The sequence below is a fragment of the Falco rusticolus genome, chromosome 12, assembly GCF_015220075.1.
Source record: "Falco rusticolus isolate bFalRus1 chromosome 12, bFalRus1.pri, whole genome shotgun sequence".
In the NCBI taxonomy this organism is placed as follows: domain Eukaryota; kingdom Metazoa; phylum Chordata; class Aves; order Falconiformes; family Falconidae; genus Falco; species Falco rusticolus.
In genome coordinates, this window is record NC_051198.1 from 13009565 (window position 1) to 13034697 (window position 25133).

The window sequence follows — 25133 nt, forward strand, 5'->3', positions numbered from 1 at the left end:
AAGTGAGAACAAGCAGCGTGCTGTTAGCAGGGCTGTGTGGTTATCCCAGGGATTTTTCAAGTGGAGGGCTCCCTGGTCCTCCGTGCAATCCCAAAGTCTCTAGGAGACAAGGGCTCAGGTGGGAACAGGGCACCGGGGCAAGCACGCGGAGCTGTCATTGCTGTCCCAGCTGCGAGGCCTCGTCACGCACACACAGGCCCGATTGTAGGGCACAGTGACACCCTGGCTTTGGGATGACAGGTGCCCCCTCCCTCCCTCCGCGCACCAGCTGGCAGATCCCTTCCCTCACCAGCCCCAGCAGCTGGCAGGCCAGTATCGGCAGGGGGTCCCCAGCTGCCAGCTAACGCCACTCGGTAGCCTGGCTCATCCCCCTAGTTGCAAAGGAGACGAGGAGGCCCAGCAGAGTCCTTAAATGCTGGTATCAGGTGAGGAGCAAGAGGGGCCGGGGGCCAGATGTGGCCAAAACAGCTCCTGGCTTTGGGTTTGCCTTGCGACGGGCACCCGCCAGCGAGAGTCAGCCCACTCCCACCTTTCCCACACCTATCCCACAGGTCTGCCTTAGGTGGGAGTGCACAAGGTCAGCAGGCAGGACCCATGGGTGCACAGCACCACTGCTCCTGCTCCCCAACATCACAACATCTCCTCCTGCGCCCTGTGCCTCCGCCTCCTGCAGTCCAGAGCTGCCTGCCCGTCCTGGGGGTCCCTCCTCTCCCACCAGCTGCTCACGTCCATCCTCCAGGCGTAGGAGGGGGGGCAGGACCGGCAGCCTGGCCCCACCTGGCCCCACCAGCTGCCCCGGCAGCCGGGCTCTGGCCCTGTCTCCCCCTCGGCTGTGCTTCGCCCTGTCCTGGCCCCATGGCTGCAGGAATGTCACTCCCGTGGGCACAAGGGGCCTTTGTGTGAGCAGAGCGGGCGGGCGGGGGGCATAGCCCAGCCCAGCACCCTGAGCCGGAGCTGGGGAGAGCCGCAGCCGAGGGCACGTGCGTGGGCAGCAACTGCCACCACATTGGGGCATGGCCTCACCACTCCCAGCAAGGCTCAGCAGCATCCCCACTGCTGCAAGGGCTGTCAGGGAGGAAAGCCCCCTCCGCACCCTCCTCGCCCCTCCAGCACCAGCAGCAGGGCAGCAGGGGCATCCTGCAGCCACTGCCGGCCTGGGGAACAGTGCCAACACGAGCACAGAGCTAGCAGCTCCTTGGTGAGCCTCGGCATCCCTGCCAAGGGATGCCATGGGCTCAGCCACCCAGCGAGGGAGTGGGAGAGCTGGGGGTGCCGGGTGGGGGCTGAGAGCTCCGGGTAGCAGCTGCTGGATTCGGCCTTTTTCAACAGCTGCCGTCTCAGCGCCAGCAACAGGGAATGTGCATGGGCCGGGGCTTTCCAGGGCCTGGCCGTAGTGTGTTAAACAAACTATTTATAGTGCTCGCATCCCTCCCCAGCAGGAATGGCCCGTATTCCTTCTGCATGGGGCTGGGTGCTTGGGTGACACTGGTGTCCCCACCATTACCACCGCCCTCTCGGGTCCCTGCCAGAAGGGTGAGGTCTCCTGAAAGAAAGGAGGAGAGCTCCCCCTTCCTCCTCCTCTCATCTTCCTTCCCCATCATTTCTGTTAGCTCCCAGTGCTATGCCCAGAGCTAGATTTGCAGCAAGTCTTGCACACCTTGCGAAGAGGTGCCCGAGGGCCATGTTCTCCTTCCCAGCACCTTGCTCCCTGCTAAATCCTCTGAAGCCTTAACCATGTGACAGCCACTTTAAGCACTGGCAAGTGCCAATGGTTGCTCTGTCCCCTGTGCCTGCCTCTGAGGTGGCACGAGGGTCTTGCCCTCCCGTGAAGCAAGGCTCTACACACCTTGGCCCAAGAAACATACAGGCACAGGACTCCAGTATCCTAAATCTCATGTTTGGAAGTAGATACTGGTGGGACTTTATTTTCTGTCAAGGTTGCATTCCCTTCGCAGCTCTATGCCTGACTCACCGGAGGAGCAGGGTTAAGTACCTTCAGCTCCCTGGGCTGTGTTTTTGCTCAACGGTGAAAGAAGGCTAAAGCCCCTGACCTTCCAGATGGGGAAAGTGGCCCAGCAGCGTCTCTGCATTTTTGGCAGAGACAAAAATCTGCCTCTTTATGAGTCCCAAGAGCTTGGCAAACAAGCCCTGCCCCACTTGCCGCCCAGTGCTGGGGTGTTGCAAACATCTGGTTGTCACAGCAGAGCACCTCCTGCTGCTACCTGCACTGGCAAGGAGCAGGTTTCTGCAGAGGCCACACACTGAGGCCCCTTTGTTCCCAAGGGATTTTCAAACCCTTCCCTTGTATATCTCTGCCACCTAATGCTCAGGTGCAATGCCCCCAGGAACATGCAGAAATTACTCTGCTGCAACACTTCTGCACCTGGCTGGCACCTCCCTTTCCCCATGGGATCAGAGGACAGGATTTTCCTGGCAGACATTGGGCAGTTCCCCTGGCTCAGGCAGGGCTTTTCCTAGGAACAGGTAAGGCTCCCTGGGGAATAAGTTCTCCATGCTCCTCCACCACCACAGTCACTACCACTGGCCAGGGACACTGCGCTTTTCCCCCCAGTGCTCCCCAGCCTGCTCAGAGGCTGGATGCTGCATGGGCCCTTTGCACAGGAAGGGGATATTCTGGCTGGGGCTGTACTGCTGGGGAAACCGAGGCACCAAGCAAAGCGGAAATTTAGCTGGGATCGGCTGTAGCACAGCAAACCCAGGAGTTTCAAGAGCTGGCCAAGCATTGCACCCATGCCTCCCTGATAAAAGGGGAGAAGCTCCCTCCCAGAAAAATGTAAACCCTGACACAGCTGCAGCAAAGCTTTGGCTCTTGCTTCCTTCGCCTGAGCTCTTCCCACTTCCCGTAACACCGCCGGCACGGGGCCGGCAGCAGCGTGCAGCAGGGCAGTGTGCCTGTGCCGGAGCCCTCTGACCACGGCAAACCCAGAGCCCAGGAGCCTCCGGGAGGCAAGTCCCAAGGGGCTGACGTCAGCCCCGGTCCTTGTAGCTCCTGGACTTGGAGCTGAGCTGTTGGGGAGCTGTTTCTGGTTTCGGCACATGGCGTCTCTGTGCTGAGGCACAGCCAGCCCACTTTCCTCATCCATGGCTGGCTCCCCAAGAGGAATCCGCAGGGCTGGGAAAGGTCACCCTGGCTGAACTAACCAGCCTTGGATGGGACTCACTGAGCAAGGGACAGCTTGCATCAGGGAGGCCGGGAGATGGAGCAGTAGATTTCAGTCCCTCGCGTCTGTTCATTCTCCTAAATTCTGCTTGAGTGGGAGCCAAGAGCAGGGCCTTGGCAGGGTTTTTGAAGGGAACAAGGGGAGGAAACGAAGCCAGACAGCCACCAGGAACAAAACAAAGGTTAGGTGCAGGAGGGAAGCGGAAGGGCACAGACGTGAGCTACGGACCTTCCTGCCTGCACCCTCCCCCTGGCTAGCTTGTGCTCCCTGGTTTGTAGGGCCCTGGCTGCTTGCCCCAAGCCAGCTCAGCTTGGGAGCACAGCTGGAAAGCATGGGACACTGGTTACCAGCCTGCTCTGGAGCCCTGCATGGAGCCAGATCCCAGCTCTTCCCCAGGGGAGTGCCCATTTGCTCCTCAACGCTCTGTGCCATGGGCCATCCCGTGGCACTCCTTGGCAGCCCGCCTGGTCTGCATTCCTGGTCCCTGTGGGAACAGGGTGGCAATTGCTGGCGCTGGCAGAGAATGACAGGCAAGCATATTTGGGACCCATCTGCCGGCTCAGGGGCTTTGGCGAAGCCTTGTAGGAAACAGGACCCCAGTCCTGCCAGCCCACATTTCTGCGGAGGGCAGATGTTGTTCGCTCCTCGCCCCCCTTCTTCCCCCAGCACCGCCACCCCGACAAATGGGGTCCCAGGCTGAGGAGCAGTATCGCTTACAGGGAGCATGTGTCTGGCCTGGGAGGAGGGGGCATTTAAATGGGCAGCTGGGGGGGGGTGGCGGTGGTTTGTTGTTGTCCCTCACTCTGGAGCTGCTCCTGCCATTTGGGCTGGTGGCCGGTCCACGTGGGGGGAGCTGAGCGGTACAGGCTCCTCTGGGACAGAGGGCTGAGCAGTGCCCCGGAGCAGGAAGGATCCTAAGGCGGGTAAGAGTGGCCAGGGGAAGAGGTGGGTAGAGCAGTCCCCTCCAGCGCGTCTCCCCCGAGCCGAGCAGCCCCCCGGCTCCCCGAGGGGGAGTGCCCCGCGCTCGGGCTCCCGCAGCCCGCTCGACTCGGGAGCTCCGACGCGTGGGGAGCCCCCAGGCAGCCCCCCGAGGCGGCCTGCCGAGGGCGGGGGGGCTGACGCTGCGCCCGCAGGCTCGGGGGGCAGCATGCCCGCCCCGCCGCTGGCCGCCCCGCTGCTGCGCGCCCTGCTCGCCCGCCTGCTGCCGCTGGCCCGCAAGCGCCTCCTGCCGCCGCTGCGCCGCCTGGGCCGCCGGCTGCGCTCCCGGGAGAGCCGCCAGGCCCTGCTCACCTGCCTGCTCTGCCTCCTCAACCTGCGCAAGAAGGCGGACGACTGAAGCCGGCCGGGGCAGCGCGGGGCAGGGCAGGGCGCGGCGGCTGCCCCCCGCCTCCCCTGCCCGCCGCGGGAGGAGGGACCCGGGCAGGGAGGGGACGCGCCCCGGCGGGGGCGGGAGGGTCCGCCCCGGCAGCCGCGGCCCGACGGCCGCCCGCGCCCGGCCGCGCCGAGCATGGGAGCCGGGCCGCCCCCCGCCCCGCTGCCCCCCGCCGCGGGGCCGCCCCGCTGAGCAACCGCGCGGGAAGGGGCGGCCCCGCCGCCGCCCGCCCGCCCCGGGGAAGGAGCCGGCGCCGCCCGGCCCGTCTCCATCACCGGCGCTTCCCGGGCGGCGGCGGCCCCGCGCTGCCGCTGCGCCCCGCGGTGCCCGGGCCGGGCCCGGCGGCGGGCAGGGCGAGGATGTCGGGCAGCACGGCCAGGAAGGTGCAGCCCTTCACCATCGGCACCAAGCTCTCGCTGCCCAAGTGTGCCGCCGACTTCCCCGCGGACGCCTGTCCCGGCATCGCCCTCGCCTCCGCGCTGGACACCCACCGCGGCCTCCGCCGCAGCCTCAACGAGCGCATCTCCCTCTACCTGGCGCAAGCCCGGGCCGCCCCCGCCGCCCCCGAGGGCCGGCCCCGCAGCCCCAGCCCCGGCGAGGACGGGGGGACCGACGAGGAGCGGCTGAGCCGCGCCTCCCTCGCCCGCTCCATTAAGAAGATCACGCTGTCCAACTGGCACGGGGAGGGGGGCGCGGGGGACCCTGCCCGGACCGGCGGCGAGAGGAACCACAACAACAACAACAGCAGGCCAGGGAAAGCCCAGTTCAAGGTGAGCGCTCCCCGGACCCCGCGCCCTGCTCTCTCCCCGTCCCCCCTGCGGTTCCCTGTCCCAGGCCGCCGAGGGACGGGTAGGTCCTGGGGGGGCTGCGCCCCGGCTCCCAGCTGCCCTGTGCCCCTGCCCTCCAGGCAGCGCTCGCTACAGAGCTCCTGGGGTGGTTGCTTTTCCTCCCGGTTTCCCCGCCGCACGCACTTCTCTGTACCGGTGGGCTGGAGGGCAGGTCTGTGCGGGAGAGCTGGAGCTGAGCTCTCCCCAGCGCTTAGACGACCCAGAAAAGCTCTGCCCCAGAGCTCGGCGGTGGAGGGCTCAGCTCTTGGGATGCCTGTGATGGAGCTGGGAACTCGCTCTCCCGTTTAGCAGAGGGGAAACGGAGGCAGGGAGAAGGGAAGTGACTCGTGAAGGGTCACACAGCCAGGCAGAGCTGGGACAAGGCTAGGAGCAGGACCCGGGGCTCCCGGCACCCTGCCCTCTGAGTCTGAGCGCTAGCTGGCACGGAGGTCCGAATCCGACAATGCCAGAGCCTGGAAGACCCCCAGTGTAGCAGGGATGGGGCGGACAGCAGCTCAGAGACCTCGCCGTTGCTGGCAAGAGCCGGCAGGAACTCCTTGGGATTTAACCCCGACCCGTAACAGCTGGTTTCCCGGCGGGATAGCGCTAGGGAGAGCTGTACAGCCCACTGCCAAAACCCTCGTCTTCATTGCCAATAAAGGCCAGGCACAGCCTCGCAAGAGCTGCTGCTTCCTCCGGCACGCAGGCAGGTCCTCGCCGGGCGGCTGGAGCTTGCGCAGCCCAAGGGGCATCGGCAGGAGGGCTCCCCTCTTTCATATAAGGTAGGGACACATGCTCGGCATGGTGCTGTGGTGCGGGACTCCTGGGAGGCTGCCAGGATCGGCCTCTCCTCCCTGTCCGGCCAGGGGGGGTGGAGCTGGGAGGGGGGCAGGCTGCAAGATGGAGCTTTGGGAGGGAGAGAAAGAGCCAGGGCGCAGGGGGGAACATTCATTAGGCAGGCTGGCAGCTGGAGGAGAGAGGGGAGCGCTGTCCCCCACGCAGGGCACGTTACGGCTTTCCCAAGTGCGTCCCCCGGCCCTTGGCTCTGCCCTTCACGCCTGCCACTGTAGGATGGCGGGTTCCTCCAGGATGGGCACAGTGCAGCCTGGGAGGGTCCGACCCCACTCGTCCTTGCTCATGAGAAGTCACTGACACTTATTCTTCTACGGGAATGCAGCAAGCGTGTGTGCCATGTTAATTTTGTTTTTAATGAAGGAAAGCAGTATTCGCAGGGGAGGCAGCTGAGGCCGCTGCATTTGTTTCATGCGTGGCTTTGCTCATGTCATGAAGCCTGGGGTCCTGCTGGGGAGTGGTTAGCACAGCAGCTCACAGATGCCAAGGAAGGCACAGCTCTTTCTCCCAGCCTTCAGTTGCTGCAAGAGTTTGTTGTTTTGCCAGAACGAGGACACAGCTCTGGCCAGAGGGACCGGGACGGGGGAGGGGGGGCAGTCCCGGTGGAGCAGTACTGCGGGAAGGATGAAGTCATCCTTGTGCCGGCAGCCCTGTTTTCCTGCGGTTGATGGATCGTGAGATGGGGACTTTAAATAAAGCTCCCTTTTCACCTGCAGGTTTGTCTCCCACGGCTGAGCCCTGGGGTGGCTTACAGGCTGCAGCTGGTATGGGACACCGCTGCTTAGAAGAGGAGCTTCCTAGGGTCTTACACCCCATAAGCACTTCGTGTTTAGCTCCCCACCGTTCCCTAAACAGGCATCCAAACCTCTTGGTCAGGCAGGGGGGTCCTTCTGGCACCCTCCCGCCAGACACGTTGAGCTCTCGCTATGCCTGCCAGGCTGTGACTCAGCCTTGCTCCCTGCCCGCTCTTCCTGCTTGGGATGGGATGCTGTGGCATGGTGTGGTGGTTGGTCCTCTGCAGCCACCAGCCAGGCTTTGCAGGCCTCCAGAAAGGTCCAATGGTGCTAGTCTCCCAGGGGTTATAGGGTTGTTGAGCTGTTTTGGGGGCTCTGAGCCCTTCTGGTAGCAGCTGCTCTAGTGCTGGGGGCTGCCATCCATGTTGGGACTTTTCTGCAGCCCCTTAGAGATGGTAAGAAGCCACTTTCTGTGCAGGGAGTGAGTTCTCCTACTTTGCCTGGGTTGGTTCCCCCTTGGACACCGTCCCCAGTCTGGAGTAGTCCGAGTGGTGATGGGATCCACCACTCTGTTTGCTGCAGTCTCACAGGAGGGGCTGTCAGGGCAGCACACATTGCCCACCACTTTGTGTTGCCCTGTGCACGCTTGGATGGCTGTTACAGAGACAGCAAGGTGACCCCAAGAAGAGAGTGGAAGGAGGTCCCTAAATTGGCCTGCTACATCCAGCAGCCCAAGAAAAGATCCATCCACAGAGGATGAGAGTGACTGCCCTTGTACATGATCCAAGCAATCCCACGCACCTCTCCTCCTGGGGCTGGGCTCCATTAAGGATAAGGTAACACGGAGTTCATCCTGGACCTCCTCTCCATGCCTGGCTGCAGCTTCTGGACTTCCTTCCTGCTGGCCTCTCCTGCTCCCACCCTTGCCCCCATCCTGTGGGAGCCCTTCCCTGTGAGCCAGCCGCCCCCTTAATTCTTGTCTCCCGGCCAGGCCGAGATCAGGGATAGGCAGCTGAGAGAATTCAGGTTCATGCTGGTGGAGTTAGTGTCCTCCTGTGCACTCACACCTCTGCCCTGCTGTCCTGGGGAGGGCAGGGAGGTCTGACCCTAAACATCCTTAGACAACCAGGGGCCAGTGGTGACCACTGAATGGGTTTGTGCCAAGTTTCAAGTCAGTTCAAGGGGAAAAAAGGCATGAATGTGTGTGAGCTACATTGCAGAAAGCACCGAGCAAAGCAGACGTCAGAGCTTTTGCCACTTGCTGGACATGTGGCAGGAGCTGCAGGTGCTGCTCGGAGGAGCCTGGCCCGGATGCGTGAGGAGTGACGGGCAAAAGCCCAGCCAAGCAGTGCCTGTGTGCTGCCGGCAACCTCCTCTGGCCCAGGGCAGGGGGAAGTGGGGGGCACACTCCTCCGTCCCCTCGGCTGCTGGGACAGTCGAGCGCTTCCAGGCTCATGGCTGTGCCTTCCCCTCTCTAGGTCTTCCTCAAGAAGGATGTGGATGCTGAGGATGAGGAGCAGGAGGCTGGGAGCCTCCGGGCCGGTGGTTTCTGCTCTCTGGTGGACAGAGGTTCCCCCTTCTATGCGGTACGTCCCCCTGCCCTTACTGTTTAGGAGGACCTGACCCAGGGGTGCAGCTTGAGGCTGAGCAAGTGAGGGCGGCTGCTAGTGGGGCACAGATGGAGCCTCGGCGCTTTAAATGAGCAAAAGGGCAAGCTGGGTGTGACGGGTCAACTTCCAGGCCAGTGCCCAGAGATTTTACTGCTTCCAAGGGAGCTAGATTACAGGCTTCTCTAGCCCTGGCGGCGTCAAGAGACTGAAGATCCCAGAGCTACAGGAGGGCCTGAGAATCTGTGTTGCTGTTTAAAAAAAAAAATAAGACAGAGGATTTCTGTAGTTCTTGTGGTTAGGCAGAAAGGCTTTGAAAAGCGACTCCCATGCCGTCAGCAGGGCAGCACATGCCAGAGTGCTTAGAGAGCCTGAAACAGTTCCCCGAACCCTGTTGCTCTGCAGGCTCCTGGGGGATTGTGCCCTGGTGGGCTCAGGGGCAGCTGGGACCCCATGGGGCAGCTCACACCCACCGCCCTTGGGGAGGGAGGCTGCCCTGGGTCAGCCCCAGGAGTAATTTCTGGCTGGTGAGAAGCCGCAGCAAGCCCTGAGCCTTTGGGTTTCTCCTGAAGATGCTCAGACTCCTTTTTGCCACCAGTTGTGTGCAATCAGGTCCCCATTCCTGGGCAGCAGGGTGGGAAGCAAGTGCCCGGGTGGCTGTGCTGTCCCCTGGGCTGCGTGCAGCTGGGCCCGGGGCTGAGTTTGGAGAGGGGCCAGCACTTTCGCTGGCTGACCTTCGCCATCACCTCCAGCGGAGCTGGAGCCTGGACAGAGGGTTTCGTCAGCGGCAGCTGGCCACGAAGCCAAGTCCCAGAGGAGATGCTGCACTTTCTGTCCCCCCTGCACTGCTTGCTTGGGATGGGGGTCTTTGGGTGCCCCTAAAGGAGTGGTGGGCTGAGCTAATCAGGGACCTGCCCCATGACTCGCCATCCCATCTCATCCCCTGGCAGTGTCCTCAGGGGTGACATAAAACGGATGCCACAGACACAAATGCTCCTCGCAGGGATGCACAGCCTCTGGCTGGACAAGCAGCAAGCACCTCATCCGCCTCCAGAGTGGGTGCACGGACCAGCCCAGGTGCTGGGTGCCATCCCGCCAGCCTGGAATGACCGAGGGCTAAGGGACAGCCTGGCAACCCCCTGCCAGGGCTGTGAAAGCCACCGACGTGGCCTTGGTAGAAGGGAGCAGTGCCTCAGGGTGCTGTGAGAGAACTCCAAATATGTCAGTGAAGGAGTGGGATTGAGGATGAGGCAGGCTGACGCACTTTATTTGGGTTTCTGAAATGCTCCTGGGAGGTAATGGGGAGGGCTCCTTGGGGTGGTATGCTGACCCCCTCACCTGTGCCCACCTCAGCTGGCAGGACCCCCGGTGTTGTTACCCTGGAAAGAGAGCCCCAAGGGCAAAGAGCCTGCTGCGGCACCAAGGTGCGATGGGCGAAACGGCACAGGAGCAGCCCCGCTCCTCGACCCAAGCCCTCTGGTAGCCCAGTTCAACCGGGAGATGCTGCAGGTGAGGCCAGCTAGGGTGCCTGCCCAAGGGGCTGCGTGGGGAGTGGGGCGGGGGGGCCACCGGCAGCCTTTCATGTGAGCTGCGGGGTGGGGTGCGCGGCGGGGAGGGCTGAACTCCTGGCCCCGAGCGAAGCCATGGTTGTGGCATGAGATCATGTTTGGCCGCCTCTGCCTGGCTGTCGGCCCTGGGGAGAGGGGGTCAGCCTGCACCAGGGCCCTGCTTCCTCCCTACATGCACACGCTCCTCCCGCCCCCCATCCTCCTCCCCGCTCCCTTCCCTCCCCAGCAGCGTGGGAATGGGGATGGTGCAGGGGGGTTGCTTCCGCACCATGCTGGGGAGGGTGCACGGGCGCTTGCACTGGGGAGCAGGGTGCAGGGATAACAGATGCTTTGTGCAGGGATGTCCCACGCAGAGACTCCCTTGTCTGGCCTGCGGGGGGCAGGGGGGGGAAGGCGGGGGGCAGGCAGGGCTTCTCCTGCTGGGCTGGGGCAGATGCTGGAAAGAAGCAAGATGCCACTCACCTTCCCACCCCTATCACCACCGATGCCGTCCCGAGCCCCTTTGCTGGCCTGTTGGTGCTCAGAGAAAATGGGATATCAGCCGAAAGGGTGCCCGTCAGTCCTTGTCACGGCTTTGGGGGAGTTTGGGCTTGGGTCCCCAAAGCTGCATCCTTGGGGCTCTGGTGGAGGTGCCAGGCCATGTGTCTCTTCCCACGTTGCAGGCGGAGGGCTGGGTGCGAGGCAAGCTGTGGGACCTGAAGGACGGCTGCAATCTTCAGGACTGGGAGGAGGTGTCTCAGACCCTGCAGCGGGACATGAAGGATTTCGAGAACACGATGATAAAGCTCAACCAGGTGAGGCTGGGCAGCGGCATGGCTCCCATTCCCTGCAGCGCCCATGCCCATGGGCTCTCTGCAGTGGAGGGTCCCTGGGAGCCCCAGATGCTAAGTGGGTCCCTTGTCCCCACAGATGGGTGAGCAGCTGATGTGGCGGGCAAGCCCTAATGCTGAGGCGGTGCAGAGGCAGCTGCTGGCGCTGCGGGACCAGTGGCAGCTCCTGAAGCAGACAGCCACCAGCCAGAGCAAAGCGCTGGGGGGGCTGCGGAGCTTGCAGGATTTCAACAGGAAAGCCGAGCAGCTGGAGACATGGATCAGGCACAAGGTGTGGGGTCCGGGGAGTGTGGTCTGGGGAGCACAGTCTGAGGAGGGGGACAGCCTGGCTGTCTCCCTGCCTTCTCACACCATCTCCTGGCTCAGGAGGAGAAGCCCTCCCTGGCAGCCCTCCTGCAAGAAAGCCTGGACAAGATCCAGCTCACCCGCCGCATCCTTGACTTGAAGCAGGTGAGAGGCTGCTGGGGGGCCACCAGCATGCTGGGGACCCTGAACCTGATGAGCCTAGGGCATGGCACAGGTCCCTGATGGGGGATGCTGATGTCTGTCTCTCTGCTCGGACCAGGAGGAGCAGCAGTTCCATAATCTGCACAAGGAGCTGAACAGCCTGGCCCAGAAGCTGGAGAAACAAGGCAAAAGTGAGAGCAGGAGCATCTCAGCCCGGCGCAAGCACCTCAACAAAATGTCAGTGAAGGAGGGACAGTCTGAGAAGAGCCAAGCCGGGCACTGGGAGCCAATGAGCTGGGAAGGAGGACCCCCCGAGCCTCCTGCCTGCCCACCCTCACCCCAGCTCTGCATGGCTCCTCAGGGGAGCACAGGCTGCCCTTCACCTCTCCCCTTCCACCCGCGCAGGTGGCTGCGGCTGCAGGGGACCCTGAAGGAGCACCATGAGGCTCTGCAGCTGGCCCTGGAGGTGGCCGCCTTCCTCCAGCAAGCAGATACCCTGCTTGGGGCCATCCATGCCAAGGTACCAGGACTGGAGCCAGGGTCAGCCTGGTGTGGGGCTGTTGCACGGCCAGAGCGAAACTGGGCAGGCAGCACATTACTCTCATCCCCTGCGTGGGGGCTGCTGTGGTCCCGGCACCCTCAGCCTGGGGCTCAGGGAGAGAGCTGGGGTACAGACTCTCGTGTGAGAAGGGGAGCCAGAGCTGCAAGCACAGCTTTGCAGCATTTCTTTCTGCTGGAGCCAAGGGCAGGGCCCCGTCCTCCTCACACTGCTCACTGCAACTTCTTCTTAAAGCAGAAGAGCATCTGCAGTGTAGGGAAGCCAGGGGAGGCTGAGCCATGCCGGGATCGGGATGTCAGGGACATAGCCAGCCAGGTGATGGTAAGTACAAGGCTCTGCCTCATCCTCTGAGCCCTGGGGAGCATTCTGACAGAGGGGGGCTGTGTGTCTTCCTGGGTCAGCACTGGCACCAGCAGGGCTAGGGGCTTGGTGGGCACCCCACAGCCGTGTGGGGTGGCCAAGACTGTGTGATGGATGGTGGATCCTCCCCAGGGCAGCAGGGGACCGGGCTTGGCACTGACTGCCTCTCCTGCCACTGCAGGGCTGGTGGTGGGTTGCGGTCATGTACTTGCACCACAGCCACGGTGGCTCGTCCCTCAGCAGCCATGTGATTGCTCCCTGGCTGCTCTCTCCTCCAGATGCTGGATGTGACCGTGTCCCAGCTCCTCAGCCTGCAGCCCAGCCTGGCAGCCCAAGTCACCCCCAAGCATCGAGATGTCAAGGAGAGCTGGGCGCAGCTCCAGCAGGCACTGAGGTAGGGCACAGCCTGGCAGGAGCCCCAGGGCCACGACCCTGACTCCCCAGCCCTGGGGAAAGACCTGGGTTACCCCTGGCAGGCTGTCTCTGGGGCACCAGCTCCACTTAAGGTTTCCCTCCATCCTCTGCTCCCCTGGGCCTCCCTTGTGCCCCTTTCCCAGGACAGAGAAGGCTCCAGCACTGACAAGCAATTCCCTGGGGGGCGAAGCCGTGGCTACGAGCGCTGAGCCCCAAGGAGATGGTAGCGGCCGTGGGGCTGTGGGGAAGGAAGCAGGAGACAAACGGACCAGAGGCCCCTGGAGCACAGTGAGCACAGGCATCTGCCTTCCTCCAGGCATCTCCAGCACTTTTGCCTCGGGAAGACGAGGGAGCTTGTGGGAAAGGGGTTGGGGTGTTAGGCAAAGCACAAGCTGAGCACACCTGGACCTGCCCCCACCGCTTGTGGGAGGTGATAAGTGCTAGGCCTGGGGCAAAGCAACGCATGCTTTGTGCTGGCAGAGGAGGAAAGGGAGCCTTTGTGTCCTAGGTGCTGAAGGATGTGCCGGGGAAGATGGCAGAGCACAAGAGAGGGGAGGAGAGCAGCCCTGGCTCCCCAGTGGTTGGGCAGCCCCCTCATGGAGGGGACAGCAAAAGGTACTGGCTCACAGAGGTGGCTGTGGGGAATGGGATGTGGAGTCGGAGGGGATAAGGGTGGAGGTCCCCTGTGCAAGGGGGGATCTTGCAGTCCCAGTTATCCCTCTCTCTGCAGGAGGAGAGAGGCAGAGGCTGAGTGGGGGACACGGCAGCCAGAGGCTCAGGTGCAGGACGTCTGCCAGGTGGTGAACAGAGTGATGTCTCCCCAAGAATCCCCTTTTCTCCCTGCCCAGCCAAGGAAACCAGTGTTGGGGAGGGATTCCCTTCCCTGATCCCCTCCTGCTGCTTGTGGGCGTGCATGCTTGTGCATGCATGCCCGTCCCCTGTCTGGACACTAACGCACCATGTCTCCCTGCTCCTTGGCAGACCGTGTCCCCACACAAGGAGAGCATGGTTCCTGGAGTCCCTCCATGTCTGCTGGGGGATATGGAGAGCTCAGAGGCAGCATGGACGCAGCAGGAGCCCATGAACCCCAGCTCCAGCACCAGGGCTGTGCTCCTGGTGAGCCCCCTTGGGTGTGGGATGGTGGGGTGACACTGTGCAAGGCCCACCCTAACTGCCCTCCCTGCCTCCCAGGAGGGGCCTGTGCCGGGGAGGCCCCCAGGCAGCCCGCAGGTGGATGCCATGCTGCGGGAGCTGGGGGAGCTCTGGGAGGACCTGCAGAGGAAGCACCAGGAGAATGGCATCGTGCTGCACGAGATCGATAAGGTACATGGAGGCAGGGCTGGGGGTGGCACGGGTGTGTATCCCGACTGCAGCAGCTAGTGAGGCTGGTGCCCACAAGGACGGGAGCTGGGGCATTGGCACCAACATCTCTAGCTGGCCCTGCAGCCTGTGCACTGCTTGATGTATGCCACCTGAGCTGCCAGTGCCCCGGGTACCCACAGTGGGGTGGTAGCATGGCTCCTGCCTCCTCTGGGCAGCTCAGAGCCAGGCTGATGGGCTCCCTGCTCTCCCTGCAGGCACTGAGGCTGGTGGGGGAGCTGGACCAGGCTGAGCGATGGCTGCAAGCTGTGGCTGGGTCGCTGTCGGAGCCAGCCACTATGAGAAGCCCAGTGGAGCTGCGCAAGGACCTGGAGGAGATGGACCAGCTGGAGAGCCAGCTTCTGCTGTGTGGCCTCAAGCTGCAGGCACTGCGGGAGGAGGTGATGGGCAAGTCACCCACTGAGCAAGAGGGGGCGAGGAAGATGCAGAGGAAGGTGGAGATGGTGGAGGAGAAGTGAGTCCTGGGGGAAGGTGCCTCCTCTCTGGTCCCCAGGTTGAGCGGGGAGGAGGATGCTTGCCCCAAGGAGATGTGGAGGGTGCTGGCACCTGTGACGGGCACTTGTCCCTGCAGGTTGGCCTGTGTGCAGGCAGCCCTGCGGCGCCGAGCAGCAGACCTGCGTGACTCCCTGGTGCTGTCTGAGTTCCTGCAGGACCTGCAAGAGGAGGAGGCACGGAGCCAGCAGGGACCTGCAGCGGTGAGCAGTGGGGACAGGCATCCCTTGGCATTGCCTAGCACCTGGGACTGGCCCAAGGGTTGGTCCATGGCTAGCGGGGGGCCCTGTGGGCGTCCTCCTCCAGCCCAGCTGCCTGGGGGGCCGCTCCTCATGTCCCTCACACCCAGTGCTTCTGTTGGCTTCAGCCAGGAAGCAGGCCTTGCGGCTCGCAGGGGTCTTTTCCCCTGCTTTCAGCCCAGGCCAGGCAGCCACCGAGCAGTGAGGACATGAGCCACCCCTTGGGAGAGCTGCAGGAGGCTGTGGAGATGCTGAACGATGCAGCGAAGGAGCGGGAGCGCGTCATGGAGGTGGCAGCGGAGATGGAAAGCCTGGAGCATTTGGTAGGGGATGGAGGCAGAAGGTCTGGGGATGCAGCCAGGTAGTCTGCCTGCAGCTGGACATGCTGGCTAGTTGGGATTGGGCATGGACCTTGGCTGGTCCCAGTGGGACACAAGGGCATTGGGATAAATGAGGACCACTCTGTGCAAGGCTGGTATCCTCATCCCTCCTGTGGCTGGTGATCCCTGCCCTTTGCATGTGTATGGTAGGGTGCTCCTAGGCTGGGGCTGCATGGCGAGCGGTGGCCCAGGGTGTCCCACGCCAGGGCTCATCTCTCTCCCCACCCCACCCACCCAGGTGGCGGAGGTTTCCCCGCGCCTGGAGGCCCTTCGATGCAGAGCTGAGGCCCTGGCTCAGGACACTGCCCAAGCAGAGAACAGCTTCACCGCAGTGAAAAGCGAGAAGGACCTCCAGGGGCTGCAGGGCTTGCTGAGCCAGCAGCAGGAGATCGAGGTGAGATCCGTAGCTGGCCATGCCCTTGGTGGGGAGGTATCCTGACTGGCTGGGGCCGTTCCAGGGAGGTGCTGGCCCCTGGGGGCTTAGGTGGCATAAGCCTTGGCACATAGCAGCAGGCCAGGCTGGAATTTTCCAGCAGAGCTGAGCCCTGCCCCACTCCGCTCCCCTCTGCCAATGCGGGCCAAGCGAGGGGAGAGAGCTTGCGTCAGCTCCCATGTGCCAGCACCTCACTCATCTTCGTGACGATGGGGAGGTGGCTCGTGTGAGCAGAGCAGTCAAACCAGGCAGCCCTCCGCTTTGCCCGTCCTACCCACCAAGGGTGGCTCTGCACTTCCCCTGCAGCCCCTGTGCCAGCATCCTCCCCTCCATCCCTGCATCCTCCCCTCCATCCCTGCATCACAGAATGCACGGTGCAGAGGGTTTAGATGCATCCTGAACCTTTTCTGCCTTGTGATGTGTAGTGTGCAGTGTCAGAGACTCTGCAGGGGCAGCTGGAGGAGCTGGAGAGGGCAGCTGCCCACTTGCAAGAGCTCTGCCCTGCTCGGCTGTGCCCTGTCAGCCAGGAGGTGCAGGAGACGCTGTGGGCCTGGGCAGGGCTGCAGGAGCTGCTGCGGGAGACTCGGGCCCGTGTGCAGCAGGCTGGCCGGCTGCGGCACTTCTTCAAGGATTACTTAGCCATGATGTAAGTGGTGATGAGCTGTCGGGGTTGCCTCTGTGGTGGTTGGTGGGGGGCTGGGGGGAATGTGGTGTTGCCAGAGCACAAGCTGCTGGTGAGTATGTGGGCAATGCCAGAGCTGCAGCCAGGCAAGACCATGGGGAACCTGGAACAGAGGGCTGTGCCCAGGGCTGCCTGTCGTGGGGCAGCCCCATGGCATCTTGCCCTGCCCTGCCAGATGTGCCGCTACCCAGCAAGCTGCTTCCAGCCATCCCTGAGTGTCGGAGCGGCTTCCCTGGGGCCGGCAGGGCTGAGGAGGGGCTGCGTCATTCCTCAGCTCCCTCAGCCCACAGCCCACATGCCCACAGCTCCTGGACAGAGGACACGCGTGCTCAGATCTTCTCTGAAAGCCCAAGCAGTCATGGTCTCCAGGAGACTCCATGTGAGGAGCTGGAGGGGAGGATCGAAGGGAAGCTCAAGGAGTTTGAGGCACTGGCGGCGTTGGGGCAGCAGCTGGTGTCTGAGGATCACTACCTGAGTGCAACAGTAAGGACAGGGGGAATGGGGTCGGGGAAACGGGGTGGGGGAAATCCTCAGCACCCCCCAAAATCCTCTGGGGACAGTCCCTGGAGGAGAGAGCAAGGTGCAGGTGCAGAGCCCCAGCGAGTGGTATGGGGCTGGCCATGCATCTCTGGGGCTGCTCAGGGCAGGAAGGAGTTTCACCCAGCAGTGGATGCAGAGACCTGAGATAATGTGACTGACTGTATCCTGTTCCCAAAAACCTCCAAAACTGCTCTGTAGTGAGGTGTCCTGGTAGGGCCACTGTCCCTGGGCCAGTGGTCCTGGCAGGTTGCCCAGTGTCTCTCCTCCCTTCAGATAAAGGAGCGCTTGGAGGAGCTGCGGAGCATGCTGGGCTGGGTGCTGGTGCGCTGGCGAGCACAGAAGCACCAGCGGGACCCAGGGAGCAAGCGGGAGGACAGAAGGCAGCCAGAGAGCCCCTCGGGCACATCCCTCACCAGCCAAGTGAGTATCCAGCCATGCTGAGACTGTCAGAGAGGCAGATCATCCTCAAGGCTGAGTGTAGCAGAGGCACTGGATGGAGTGGGTGGTGCAGGAGTAGGGGAGGGATGCGTGCAAATACTTCTGGGTCTCTCTAGGTTTGAGGCAGGACAAAGGGAAGATTGTCCTGAGAAGGTGCCCGGCCCTGGCAGCCCTTCTTCCATGTTCCCCTTTGCCTCACTCCCCAGGAGCAGTGTGCCCCCTGTGCTTGGCCCCAGCTGGAGAGCATCCACAGCCCAGTGGAGCTCACACCCTGCTCCCTCCTTGAGCCGGTGCAAAGACCAGAGCCACCAGACGGAACAGCCACCTCCCCACCAGCATTGCTCCTCTCAGATGCCCCATCAGGAGTGGAGCGGAGCTGGGGGGAGGCCAGCAGCTCAACACCCCACGGTGTGGGACCCCCCAAGGAGGCTGTCATCTGGGATCCTGCCGAGACCTCCACGCTGCTGCTGCCGCCGCGGGGCCCCAGTGGGCTGGGGGGGACGGTCAACCTCATCCTCAGCATCGGCAAGAAAGGCGAGAAGAAGAAGGCACAGCTGGTGGCTGGCAGCGAGTTGCTGGGGGAGGAGGCACTGAGGATGGTAGGTTTGGGGATGGTAGGCGGCTTTGGCCGAACCATGGGTGAGCATCCAGCGCCTGTCCCAGGGCCAGCCGCCACCGCGCAGCCAGGGCAGCTCCCCACAGCGCTGCTCCCATGCACGACAGGGAGGCTTTGAGGGCTGCCGAGTAACTGCTGTACTGGGACCCCCCTGGGCCGCTTCCAAGCAAGCTGTAGGGCTGTGTCAGTCTCAGGAGAGGGACCCTTGGCTGTTTCCATGATGAGCGATGCCCGAGGGCTAAGGACCACCTTGCACCACCCCCTTTGCCTGCGCTCTGCTGCTGCAGCTCCTTGCCTACTCTGCCCTCAACTCTTTCTGTGTCTCTTTCTCCCCTCGCTCAGCTCCCTGCCACTAAACCCTCAGGCTGTAAAACCTTTTGGAAGCGTTGCCAGGGGCTTTTAGGAAACACTTGGGGTAGTTTAAAGCGAAAGAGAAAGCCACCTCGCCAGCTGGTGAAAGAGGTAACGTTCCCAGGGGAGGCTGCATGTTGGGCAGAGTGGCTGCATGGCATGAACCTGCCTGCTACCAACCCTCCTGGCCACGCCGCTGTGCCCTGCTGGCGGTGGTTCCTCAGGAGAGGGGGAACCCTCCCAGTGCTGTGGGCTTCAGCATGTGGGTACTGGGGCATGTAAGGAGGGGGCATGGATGGGGCTGGCCGCAGTTTGGCCCCCCAGGTAAGTGGTTTTGGTCACTGTGAGAGGCACGGTGAGCTGGTGGGAAAGCCTCCCCCCTCCATTGCTGGGGGAAGCAGTAGTCCCTTGTGCAGCCAGCTGAAGGGGGCAAGGGTGGATAGGGCTGTGTGAGGGTGCACGTTCTGGGGGGGAGCTTGCTCTGGGTTGCATGGCTTCTAACCCAGGGGCTTGGAGCCTGGTATTTTGTTGGAACTTGCATCGATTTGTTGCTCCAGAACCTGTGCAAAAGGCTGTGTGCGAGTTGCCCCGAGGGCAGCTGTGGCTGGCACCCAGCCAGCCAGGCTGGGTAGCCCAAGGGAGAGGGCAGGGGGCCAGAGGGCATCAAGGCGGGGCGAAGGGTTGCTGCGCTGTCAGGTGGGTTTTGGTTAACAGGCCCCCTCCTGCCTAAGGGGTACAGGGGGACACTGCTCCAGTTCCTGTAGACAAAGCCCTTTACTTTCATCCTTGAAGCTGCAAAAACCCAGGAGAGGGGCTGCCACTGGGCTGGAGAGTGTATCCGCCGGGAAGGGGAGGGGAAGGAGCTGTGCTCAGCTCCTGCCCTTGCATTGCCCTGCTTTGCTGCCTTGGGACATGCGGGGTGGCAGGGGTGGGCAGCAGTCACTGCTGTCTCAGTAGCTGCCCACAAGTAACTGCTCGAAGGGCAGCGGTGCTGGAGGGCGAGCTGGAGCTGGAGGGCGGGCCGTATGGCACAGGCAGCCCCTGCTGTACTGCAGCTGGGGGACTCCATCATGGGCAGAGGTTTCCTTGCCTGCGCCAAGGTGGGAGCAGCCCTCGGGGCAGCAGGGGCTGAGGTGAAGCTGTGCCACTCCCAGCTCTGCATGTGCTGCTGCTGAGCGTTTTTGGCTGCCCAGGCGCAGCATGGAGAGGGGACGGTTGGCGCAGGGTGGCAGAGGCTCCAGCCATGGGCGTCACTCTCCTTCTCTGTGTCTTCAGGTGCAGGCGGAGCCTGGGAAAGCCCCTGGCACGAAGCAGCAGCCCACTGTCACCCACCACCCTCCAGCATCCAGCAGCGGGACACTGGCCACCTCCCACACCCTGCCCAGGGCTGGGGCCAGCTCCATCTTCAACAGCCTGCAGCGGCGGGAGCAGGCGAGGGCCGAGCAGGCCCGGCTGCTGACGCTGCAGGGCATCATGGGCGCCAGCTCCCTGCAGCCTGCGCCCGAGGAGCGCCAGGGCCCCAGCAACACATGGCCTCAGAAGTGTGGCCGGAGGAAGGGGGGGCCAGGGGCGGCCGCTGCTGGACCCCCGCTCGGAGAGCTGCTGCTCTATGTCAGGAACCCGCTGGTGCGGGACATCGACGCTGAGTGTGGGGAAGCCCCCCAGGACCCCCACCTCCTCAAACCAAAAGCCATATGCCCCCAGCTTTCCCTGGGCTCGGTGCTCAGCCTGGAGCTTCCCAGGGATGTGGTGGTTCAGGGGTGCCACCAAGGGCCCGCGGTGCAGTGGGAGGAGGCAGAGGGGCAGGAGCAGAGGCAGGGTGGGGGGCTGAGGCCATGGGAGCCCACAGGCACACATAGGGCTGGGTGGCGGGAGGAGGTGGCTGTGGATAGGCATAGTACGCCGGGGCCCGGCGAGGGGCTGGGGACATCCCCCAAGAACGAGCGAGGGACGTGGTTTGAGGAGGTGAGCTTCAACCCCAGCTACAGCCAGCAAAGGGCACACAGTGCTGGGAAGGCGCACGGGAGCCCACAGCGCCCTGGCAGCGCCAGCAAAGACCTCCAGGACTTCAGGCTGAGCCAGCCGTCCCGTGTTGGTGTGCTGCACGAGTGGGTCGGCAGGGAGGGCAATGTGCTGGCTGCCCGGCTGGGCCAGGACGGCAGCCCTGGCACCACCAGCAGGGCCAGGCATCGCGGAGCCCCTCGGCTGGAGCTTGGACCGTCCTCTGCCAGCATCCCAGGCAGGGCAGGAGCCATCCCTGGCACCGCCTGCGCAGAGCGGCCAGCTGGCAGCAGCCAGCCCAGAGGGTCCCCAGCTTCCCCCGCCGCCCCCACCCAGCTCTCTGTCTTTGAGTGGGCGCTGGGGGCACCCCAGCCCCCCGGCCCTGTGTTGGGCACTGGGGAGGTTTGCCACCCTGCCCACAGGCAGTTTGAGGAAGAGGAGGAGGAGTTGCAGGCCATCTGGGATGAGGCGGGCGAGCAGCAGGCACCCAGCCCACCGGCAGGCAGCTGTGCCCACCGCCGGCCAGAGAGTGGGGCAGGCGGCTTGCCCAGCCCTGATGCCGCTGCCGGTGGGCCCCTCATCCTCTCATCAGCCAACAACGTGCTAGTGGCCAAGTTCACCCTTCCCACTGCTGCCCAGCTCCTCCACAGCCCATCAGGAGAGCAAAGCCCTGGTGGAGGGCACAGCGGCGGTGGCAGCCCCAGCAGGCACAGGGTGTCCCCCCGTGTGGAGGATCTGGTGTCTGCAGCCCCCTTGGATGGCCCTGCCGCCGGGGATCGGCGGAGGCATGGGGAAGAGGAGAGAGAGGGCAGCAAGGTGAGAGCTGGGGGCTCTCCCCCGGGGTCAGGCGGGGGGGTGGGGGACGCCCCAGGCAGTAGCTGGGTTACCCACTCTGGTAAACGTGACCTGTGTTTGGGGACTTCCCAATGCTGGTGGCCCCTTTGCTCCAGCTGGTGGGATGGGGAAGAGCTAGGTGCTGAACTGGGGGGCTCCTTACAGCATGCACGCCCCTGCCAGCCCTCAGCCTTAGCAAGGCAGCATTTCACCCCAAAGGCCTGCAAACAGCCCAACCCTTGCCGAGGCCAGGAAATTGTTCCTGTTGTCCCATTCCCACCTTGGCATTGTCTGCAGGGGATGGGACAGACAAACACCGTGTGCCCAGGGGCTGGGCTGGCATCGCCAGCCACAGTGCTGCTTCGCTCACCCCCTGTCCCCTTGCAGGCCCCTCCTGGGAAAACGGAGTTTCAGATGATGGAGGGGACGCTGGAAAGGAAGCACGTGTTGCAAACAGGAGGCAGGAAGGTACAGACATGGCTGTGGGGCTCCTTCAGGACTGATGGTACTGGGATGTGGTGGGGAGCATCCAAGTTTTGGGGGTAGAAGTGAAGTCAGGGATGCTCCTGGCACTACCATGGCAGTGCTGCTGGCCATGCTGGCAGGGCAGAGCCCACCGGGGCAGGGTTGCATTTCAAGTGGCATGGGACTGCCTGTCTGCTCCCAGACCTGCTGACATCACAGCTGTCCCCTGCTTGTGTCCTACAGGCCAACTGCCGGGCCTGGGGCCTCTTCCACGCCGTGCTGATGAGGCAGACACTGTGCTTCTACCAGGACCGCAGGGACAGCCTCAAGGTGCAGTGGGGGAGAGCGGGGTGACATGTAGGATGGAGGGCTGGCAGCGGGGTGCCCTTGCCCCTGGGGCCAGGGAAGACAGAACCTGCCAACCCTGCTGCTCTTGCTGTTCCCTGTGCTGCAGAGCTCTGTGGTGGCCCTTCCCCTGAACCTCTCCGGGGCGGTCTGCACCCCAGACATCGAGTACACCAAGAAGACCAACTGCTTCAGGCTTCAGTGAGTCACCCCAACCCAGGGCAAGCTGGGGTCTCATAGCCACAGCCCTTGGTAATGTGTCCCTGCTGGGACAGACACGTGCCAGTACCTCCAGCCAGGGCCAGCTCAGTCCGGTGCTCAGATGAGAATTTCCTTCTTTCTTTCTCATCTGCTTCCCTTCCTTCCCAGGCTGGTAGGGGCTGTGGTATCTGTACCCCATGTCTGTCTCATTGTCCACTTGTTCTCCCCTGCCACAGGCTGCAGGATGGCTCCGAGTACCTCCTGAGGGCCCCCTCCCAGCCCCTCATGAACGAATGGGTCTCCAAGCTGCAGCAAAACTCAGGTGAGCAGCCCTTGCTGGCAAAGCAGGGACCCAGCTCTATGTGGTTACCATGGGTGGGCAGCCTCCACCAAACCCCCTGATGTACGGGGGGTGAGAGGAGAAGCAGCACGGTTTTGTCTCTGATTTATGCATCCTCCTAACCTGCCTTGGGAACAGCAGTTTTTTGCCAGGCAGGATTTGGAGGCTCTGTTTTCACACCACATACACAGTTATAAATCAGGAATAGCACAACTGACGTCAGCAGAGCCTCAGCAGCAAAAAGCCAGTGTCAGGAAAATTATAATTGTGCTTCAGTGTTTCTCCGTCTCCTCTGTGGGGCCTGGAAACCCCTTGCCTGCCCTCCAGGCAAAGGGACCTGTAATACTGAGGTCTTCCTGGTACTGTACCCATACCCAGGGGGGCTGAGGCCCTGCCACGAAATCCTGGGCTGCTTGGCAGGACCAGGAGCAGGCACTACAGCAGGTCAGAGGGGCCAGCCATGCAGCGTGGACACCCAGAGCTGGGGCTGGCCCTATGGGATGATCCTGTGCACTGTCAGCACCCAGCAGAATGTTTGCTGTGCCCCCAGGTTTCCCCAAAGTTGATTACTTCCAGGCGGCAGCACAGCATGTCGAGGGCACCGGCAGTGCTGGGGGGTGAGTAGCCAGGAGCCAGCTAGCTGGGTCTCGTTGTTACAACTCCCCCATGCTTGCCAGCGTGTGCTGCCCCAGCAGGGCATTGGTGGGCCAGTCTGGTTCTCTAAATCTTTGCTACTTTCCAGTTTCAGCAAGGTCCCCAGCCCTGGGAGCTCTCATCTCTGGGGACATCATCAGGTCGCAACCATCAAGAGCCAGGAGATCGTGGTGCTACCCTGCTCAAACACCCGGCTGCAGCAGCCTCTGGGCGGTCGGGATGGCCGAGCCGATGGGGCTGTGGCCATAGCAGGTGACTTTCCTGCCTGGCTGGGCTCCTGCTGTCCCCCAACTCCTGTCCCCAGCCCAGAAAGGGGCAAGGCAGCTGACCAGGGGAGGCTGAAGGCTGTCAGTCAGTCTTGACCTTGGTAATGTCTGGGGCAGGAGTCCCAGGGCCCCCATGCCCAGGAATGGGGTTGGGAGAGGGACCAGTTATATCCCTTCACTTTCTGGGATACTGGGATAACCACACATTTCCCTGTCCTCTTTGGGGCTGACAGAGGTGTCCTGTGGTGGCCTTGCCTTGTGACATGTCTCCATTGTGCTTCAGAGGACACTCATGAGGCCAGGCACAGGAAGCAGCAGTGGTCACCCAGGGGGTCCCCCGGGTTGTGGGACAACAGCTGTCAAGACGACGACTGCGGGCTGGTGGCCAACAAGAGGAGGTCCTACTCCTTCACCTCAGGTATGGCCCTTGTTTCACTGTCACTGCCAGGAGGTGGCACCACTGCCCCTGTCCCCACAGACACCCGAGCGCAGGTGCTGTGCTGCTCCAGCAGCCATCCCTGCACCCTGGGCTGCAGCCCCCCGCTCGGGGAGGGCTCTGGGGGGTGGCTGGCAGTGCCTGCTGGCACCCTGCCCTCCCCACCGACTGGTCCCTCTTGCAGCCACCTACCAGAAGATCACCCCAGTGGCTGTGCCCAAGGAGCCTGTGGAGGCCGGGAGCAGCTACTCGGTCACGCTGTACATTGGGGAGCAAGCGGCGGCCTTGCCCCGGGCACGCTGCCACTCCTTTGTGGCCCAGCCGGTGAGCCCAAGGGACACGGTGGGGGAGAAGACCCCCACCCCGCCTCGCCCTAAGAACAAATCCGTCTTCAAGAAGTTCTTTGGGAAGAAGGAGTGAGCCCCAGCCAAGGGGGAGAAAAGCCCTGTCCTGCCCTTTATCCTCCTCCTGGGTGCCATCCTGGCATGGTCTCCACTCCCAGCACCAGCTCACCACCTGCTGCCTCCCTGGGGGAGAAAGGCTGCAGCAAGCAGCTCTGCTCCAGCCGGCCCCGGGGCTGCACTGTGCCCCAGCCACCGCAGCCCCCAGCCTCAGCCCGGCGCTGAGCACCCCTCCTGCCTGCCTGCTGGCTGCTCTCCCTGGGTGCTGCCGGCTCCCCAGGCATCCTGCCCTGCCGACATGCAGGGGTGGAGGTGGTTGTTTTTATTAAAAAACAGACAGACACAGTCTGGGAGTTTCTTCCTTCATGCAGTAGGAGAGGGGCTCTGCAAGGTGGTCCCTGCTAAGGGGTGGGGGGAGCTTCAGGTGAGGGGGACCCTGCAGCAGGGTTTGATACTGCTCAGGGAGAAGCCTGAACTGTCTCGCACCTCTCACAAGGATGCTTTGTCCTGTGGCTCTTCTGTGGCTGCATCCAGCCCAGCTAATCCCACAGGGCACCTGGGCCCCTTTTCCCTGCCACAGGAGCTCAGTGGGGAAGCTGCTGCCTACAGAGCAGATGCTCCTGCCTGCGCAGCCCTGCCAGGCCTGCCTGCCTTTCTTGCAGGATGGCTGCCAGCCCAGGTCATGGCAGGTAAATGCTGTGTGCCGTGGAGGGGGCCAGGGAACCGTGGCCAAACCCCCAGGGCTTCCTGCATCCCAGGTATTTTGCAATCATTTCACCAGGCTACACCAGCTTCAGCTGTGCCAGTTCCCACCCGTGCTGGGAAGGGGGCAGAGGAGCTGGCCCAGCCTGCCCTGAGCATGCACCAGCCCCCGGGCGGAGAAGGGG

At 63.1% G+C, this 25133-nt stretch overlaps 1 protein-coding gene across 3 annotated transcripts; it reads left to right on the forward strand.

The window, feature by feature from the left end:
* Positions 1 to 4783: 4783 nt before the first annotated feature.
* On the forward strand, positions 4784 to 24592 carry LOC119156289. 3 transcript variants are annotated; one of them, XM_037405903.1, is made up of 32 exons: positions 4784 to 5324; positions 8446 to 8553; positions 9928 to 10083; positions 10805 to 10936; positions 11052 to 11243; positions 11339 to 11422; positions 11538 to 11656; positions 11825 to 11939; positions 12213 to 12299; positions 12617 to 12732; positions 12896 to 13040; positions 13261 to 13367; positions 13483 to 13549; positions 13734 to 13868; positions 13944 to 14075; positions 14330 to 14586; positions 14704 to 14827; positions 14992 to 15186; positions 15482 to 15637; positions 16102 to 16322; positions 16664 to 16841; positions 17172 to 17318; positions 17543 to 17935; positions 19579 to 21120; positions 21526 to 21606; positions 21847 to 21933; positions 22058 to 22149; positions 22386 to 22471; positions 23040 to 23106; positions 23232 to 23395; positions 23693 to 23827; positions 24030 to 24592. In XM_037405903.1, exons 1-32 carry the CDS (start codon positions 4914 to 4916, stop codon positions 24263 to 24265), a joined length of 6267 nt encoding a protein of 2088 aa, XP_037261800.1. In that variant the 5' UTR covers positions 4784 to 4913; the 3' UTR covers positions 24266 to 24592. The 3 variants fall into 3 exon arrangements, with proteins under 3 accessions (XP_037261800.1, XP_037261801.1, XP_037261802.1); XM_037405904.1 differs by having other exon boundaries at positions 12216 to 12299; XM_037405905.1 differs by lacking the exons at positions 23040 to 23106; positions 24030 to 24592 and having other exon boundaries at positions 23693 to 23808.
* Positions 24593 to 25133: the final 541 nt, after the last annotated feature.